Here is a 5,787-nt window from a genome sequence, read left to right on the forward strand (position 1 = left end):
GTTTCTTTGTTTTTTTTTTTTGTGGGGGGGGGGGGGGGATTTTTTTTTGTTCTTGTTGTTGTTTTGGGGGTTTTTGCAGGGTGTGTGTGGAGGGTTTGGGGTTGTTTGTTTGTTTGTTTGTTTTTAATGTTAAGGAGTCTCCTATCTGCTTCTGTAATTTCTGGGTCACTGAAGCATTTCCTGCAGTTCCACTGCTCCTAGACATGACAGACTTGGCCACTAGCATATACAATATTAGCTACACCTACAGACAGGAGGAACATCTGTGCATTAATGTGTATCAGAGAATGGTGGATTTCATGACACAAGTTGAATTGTAAACACTGAAATAGGAGCAAGTGCCTTTTTCTAAAGGGGGAGACAACACTGAATGTAGCACTGAGAGAACATTTGAATCAACAGCCATGTGTAATGGACTCTCTTTACCTAACTGAGATTAGTTCCTGATTACTTAATTTTGCTGCTGCTCCTCCACCTTTTGAGGTGAGTGTGTCTGTCACAGTATACACTACAGCTTTCGTGTATGCTTTTTGTCCAGGGCAGGAAATGTGAATGTAAGGAACTATTTTAGGAGAACAGGTAATTATATTTAAAGATCAGCCTGCTCACAGTGGTAGGTGATTGCTGCTCAGTTTGGAAAGGACATGCGTACTTCCCCTCCCTCACTAGTGTCTGTTGCCTGATGACTAGCAGATGCTCTTTCGAAAGGCTGCCTTTGGGCCAACATATAAACCAAGCCAATAAGGGTGGGACAAATTACAAGAGAACTTGATTTGACACTGGTTGTCAGAAAGACTAATGTGGGCAGGAGAACAAGCAGAAGAGAGCCACTTCGCAGCCTGTCTCTGCTTGTGTGTGACTAGCAGCGTATGTGCTGAATGAGTGTTAGTAATGGATGGACTGTAACCTTCTCAGGCTCTCTAGGTTTAATGTGAACATGTCCCAGCACTGTGTTCTCCCCAACCTACTGGCGTAGGGGGAATCCTGCTCCTGATGGAAGAGCCCAACTGTCCAGCTGACTTGTCTAAGATGACTGCAAAAATGCCTTGGTGCAACCACATGATCTGTTATTTTTTTTTTTTCCATCAGAAGCTGTTGAGCTATTCTGTATGAAATGCTGGGCACTGACATGTATCTGCAGGCATCCTTTAGGAATGTTCTTCAGTACTTTTTAACCTCCTTTTCTTCCATGCCCTATAGGAAGGAAAAGAGATGCTGTAAGTCGGACCACCACCATCATTGTAGTAATGAGTGTCTTGTAAGTACTCACTTGCGTTAAAATGTAGCTTGACTCAAGCTCATCTTGGTCTTTATCTGTATTTGTCTGTACCTTACTTGCATGTTAACATTGCACGTAGCATGATAGATCCTAACCGAATTTGAATGGGGCACTTGGGTATAGGAGGGGAATGGATTGACTTAAGTGACACACGGAATGAAAATACTGACTTGCCAAACTAGTCTACCTTGCAGTTTTACTTAGGTCTGATCCTACAAAAAAAAGTCTAGAACATACTCATTCCTAGTTTTAAAAGTTCCAAGAGGAGACACTGTTGTCGTTCCTATTGGTTGCTATTACACAGCTTAATGCTAACTGCTAAGAATTTTTTGGATAGATCTTTATTTTCAGTATAGTGCTGCCCCATACCTTTTATTTCTCCCAGAAGGATTCTCTTTTCTTAGCTGTTTTTAGCCCAGATCTTGTTTCTGTAGCATTGCAACTGAAATTGTTACAGGACTTGATTTTTGTTCTCCTCTCCCTGCAGTTTGCTGGTTTTGGTCTTGCTGAATGTAACACTCTTTCTCAAACTGTCAAAGATAGAGCATGCAGCTCAGTCCCTCTATCATGTCCAACTTCAGGAAGAAAGCTCTTTGAAGTAAGTTGAATTCACAATCTTTGCTTGCTTTCTTCCTCAGCTTATGTGAGAATCTGATCTAAAATAAATCTTGAACAATGAAACTCGGTGGTAAGTCTTCAAAAGCTGTTGGGGCTTGCTGCTTGTCTGTGGTCTGTGCTGATATCCAGTGACATGTCTGACTGCAGCTTGCAGTAATAAGTTTCTCCTTTGACAAGCTGTTTTTTGGGGGAGTGTTAACCTTAGCTTGCATTTATCACCCTGCTGTGACTCATCTTCTGTGAATATCATAGTGCTGATCACGGAACCAAAGTGTTCACTTCATCCTGTGTGAACCAGCGTGATGTCAAATGTAACATTAGAGATTCATTTAGCTTTTTAGCCTCTTTCTGTGAGCGTCCTGCTAAATCTCCTCTCCTCCTCAAACTTCCATTACAGGTGCCTTTTGTATTCAGACACACAGAAGAGGCTCAGATGTTGCTTCCTTTCTTGAATATGGTATCAGCAAACATGTTAAAAACCATAACCTGATCTTGAGTATGGAAGTGGTGTGGTGACTTCCCACAGTGATCATCTCAGAACTGATTACTTTCTTCATAAGAAAGATCTTGCCCTCTGAAGTGTGAGAACTTACATTGCAGACATAATGCGAGCACATTTGTTCTTTGTGGCTGTTGTCTATAAAGGTCTGAGGCAGCATCTTCAAGGCAACAGGGATTGAAATTCAACTATAGGCAGCTTTTTATGTGGCTTTTGGAAAAGGATGCTTTTAGCAATGGCAGAGCAATGGTCACAGAGAGCAGTTGCTTTTAGAAAGCCATGGAGGTGCTTGTTTCATGTTTCTGATGTAATCTCAATCTCTTTCAGCGTATCACCAGAAATGGTATCAAAAGAGGAGATCCCTCAATATGATAAAGAACAGGTTAAACACGTGAAGGGAGTTTTAAGAGACTCAATTGAAATGCTTGAGCAGGTAGGTCTGCCAGTCTTTCCTGGTGATGTTCTTGTTTCTCAGCAACTCAAGTTTTCTCCCTTATGCTGTCATAGCTTTTGTTTGATGTCTTCTGGTGCTAACTGAAGTTTTCATCACTCCTTGACCTGTTTTGTCCTAGGCTTGAATTTGGTACATGGGCAACACTCATGTTTGTGATGTTTTGGGTTGAGAATTGGTTTTTTGGTTTGTTTTTTTTTTTTGACTAAGATTAAATATTCATGTCAATTTTCTTAAACCTGTCAAATACCTGTATTGATGAGATGTGTTGATGCAGTTCTGAATCATGACAAAGCAAAGACTGCATTAATTCAAAACAGATCCTCTTGTCTAAGAAGACTCAAACCATAATGTTAAGTATTTGCCCATCTCATTATGGGGTTTCTTCATTCTGGTTTATCCTGGCTTTTGCTCCCCGCTACTCTTCTAGATATTGGTGAGAGCTTCATTTAGCCTTGGTATCAATGGGTCACCTAATCTCCGGTGAAAAACAAGTAAATTCTACAGACCGTATGTTTCTGAGAGGCTCCATAGCTATGGAGTTAATCTTCCTTCTCAGTAACTTACACTTCAGGCTCTTACATACTACAAATGCTATATAAAAAAATGAAGTTGTTGAATGTTGTTTTCTCTCTGATTCTGAAGTCCAATATCGGTAAACCCCTAGGCTGAAATTTCAACTCAGTAAGTGAAGGACAGTAAATTCATACTTTTTGTTTTTTACTTATAACCTATGAATGTTCTGATTTTAAGTTCTTTTATTAAATCTTAAAATGTGACAGAAGAAATTATTAGATTAAGAAAGCTGTGGGGGAGTTCACATGTACCTCTATCCATCACCAGTTTGCTCTGTGTTCTCCCACGCACTAAAGGAGGGTAGAAAAAGAAGCCATTTTTTATACTCCTTGTTCAGAGGTGTCTCTGCACACAAAATTGCTATTAATCTATTAACCATTTTGATCACAGCTTGAAAAAAAGCTTCTGAGTGCTGGAAATTTCACTGTAGAAATGAATTTCCTTGTTTCCATGCCCTTTTCATTGTCTCTGCTTACTACCTAAATAATTCCTAATTCTGAAGTGTTAAACTGCTTTTTGAACACACAGAGTGTTAAAAAAAAAAAAAAAAGAGAGAGAAAGAATTCAACCACCTTTTTCATCCCAAATAACACTTTTGTCTGGAAGTCATGACACATCTTAGTGCCTGTTACCGTGTGTTTTCTGAGGGTTGTCGATAATCTAAACACATTTTGTGCACCCAAATGCACTGGGAAGGCCAGGTATTAAAAGAAAATTCATGCTTTGCTGCCATGTTCCTTAGAATATTTGCTATGAACATTAACTGTGACTAAAAATGAGTGGGGTGGCTTACCTTCCACACTATTGTTTGGCGAGGTGTTAAGACTTTATCATGCTGGACTGTTAGTAATTACTAACTGTACAGAGTATAGCTGTTAGGAGAGCACAGTAAGGCAACTGTTTATAGAAACAGGGAGGAGGAAATTGCATGAGATCTTTAAAAGAAAAGGAGGAGGGAGACAATATTTTCCTGGTATCACTCACCCATGCAGGAGACTAAGTAATTGGGGGGATATGATGGTTTTATCTTCACAGCTAAAGATTTCCCTTTCCATGCTCCAAAGAAGCTTTGATCACTTGAACAGGACACAGAGCGGCAAGACTGAGAGTTAATACCCACACCAGCTTTCCGTTCAAGATGTTGGAAGAACAGATGCGTGTGTGAGGACTTGTGGGGTGGGGATTGTAACTGTCACCTTCGGACTCTTTACTATTTGGCTCAAAAGCTGCATGGAATAAAGGTTTCTGGAAGAAGTAAGTTGGGTTCTGCGTTCCCGTAGCCTGGCGACCTGTCCCTCCTGGCAGCCTTGGGGAGTCTTGCTTACAAACAGTGCAGAGCTCTCACATCCCACGGTGAGTGAGCGAGGGCAGTTGTACTGCTGGTTAACAGATCTGCAGATTTTGGAGGAGGGGAGGACACCCTCAGCGGAGAGCTGGACTTGTCTTTAATGAAATTGCAGCTTTTCATGTCATCTTAAAAAATGACCGACAGCGAAGAGTGTTTTGGAGGAAAAAGAACAAGTTGTGGTTTCGCAGTCACAGAATCTTTATATGCTTTTTTTAGCCATGGGGACCTTGTAAAACAAGTCACCATCTTTAGGGATTAATATTTTTAAGATTAATTAACTAAACTGGAAAGCGCTTGATACGTCTTTGCTAAATCTCTTGCATATTGTGAGCTTTGGCAGTCTGCCTTCTGCCATATGTTTCTAGCTTTCCCAGAAAAAAAAAATTTCAGCCCTCGGTATTTTCCCTCCGTCGAGGGCTGCTCTTTAGTTCTTTAGCACGGTGTGCCCACTGATGATGAAACACCTTTTCTTCTGGCTTCAAGCTTTTTCGAGACAGGCTGAGAGAAGGAAGATGAAAATAAAAATTAAAAAGCGAGGGGAAACGGCAACATCGGTGGCTGCGGGGCAGTGCTGGCTGCTGTGGTGCTCAGCCCATCTCGCAGCGGTGCAAATCCTTGCAGTGATGCTCCCCTGGCTTGCAGCCCGGGGTAGGCGAGGGGGTGTGTGCGTGGGCGCTTGAGTCCCAAAAAGCCGTGTTCTGGGACCAAACCCTCCACGGGCAACACTTAAACATGCGCGGGGGCTGTGCCGGGTGGGGAAACTTTTCCAGCCATGCGTGTCCAGCCCCGGGGAACGGCAAAGCTGATCACTCTTGGTTTCCCCCGTCCGCGGAGGGGAGACGGGGCTGGCTCGGCGCCTCTCCCCAGCCGCGGGAGCGGGGGGCGGCGGGACCCCGCGGTGCCCCCGCGGCCGCCACCTGTTGCGCTGGCCCTTTAAGCCAGGTACCGCCGCGTCACGGCCAGCTCCGCCCCCGCCGGGCAGGCATTGGGCCATTCCGCCGTCAGGTGGATGGGCA

The 5,787-nt window shown here is 43.0% G+C and overlaps 2 protein-coding genes across 2 annotated transcripts in view; both read left to right on the plus strand.

Moving 5' to 3' along the window:
- GRAMD1C (GRAM domain containing 1C) overlaps positions 1–4,670 on the plus strand; it is a 52,183-nt gene extending 47,513 nt beyond the window's left edge. Inside the window, exons 14-17 of the mRNA XM_010567424.1 lie at positions 1,201–1,258; positions 1,767–1,877; positions 2,724–2,829; positions 4,459–4,670. Coding sequence (XP_010565726.1) covers positions 1,201–1,258; positions 1,767–1,877; positions 2,724–2,829; positions 4,459–4,536 — 353 coding nt within the window. The 3' untranslated portion in view covers positions 4,537–4,670. The remainder of the gene's footprint in view (positions 1–1,200; positions 1,259–1,766; positions 1,878–2,723; positions 2,830–4,458) is intronic.
- Positions 4,671–5,503: 833 nt separating this feature from the next.
- The window catches only part of ZDHHC23 (zinc finger, DHHC-type containing 23), a 3,948-nt gene continuing 3,664 nt past the window's right edge, over positions 5,504–5,787 (plus strand). The window contains exon 1 of the mRNA XM_010567678.1: positions 5,504–5,713. Within this exon, the coding sequence (XP_010565980.1) occupies positions 5,504–5,713 (210 nt within the window). The remainder of the gene's footprint in view (positions 5,714–5,787) is intronic.

Source organism: Haliaeetus leucocephalus, unplaced genomic scaffold (assembly GCF_000737465.1).
Source record: "Haliaeetus leucocephalus isolate CR32 unplaced genomic scaffold, Haliaeetus_leucocephalus-4.0 Scaffold228, whole genome shotgun sequence".
NCBI classification, from domain to species: Eukaryota; Metazoa; Chordata; class Aves; order Accipitriformes; family Accipitridae; genus Haliaeetus; species Haliaeetus leucocephalus.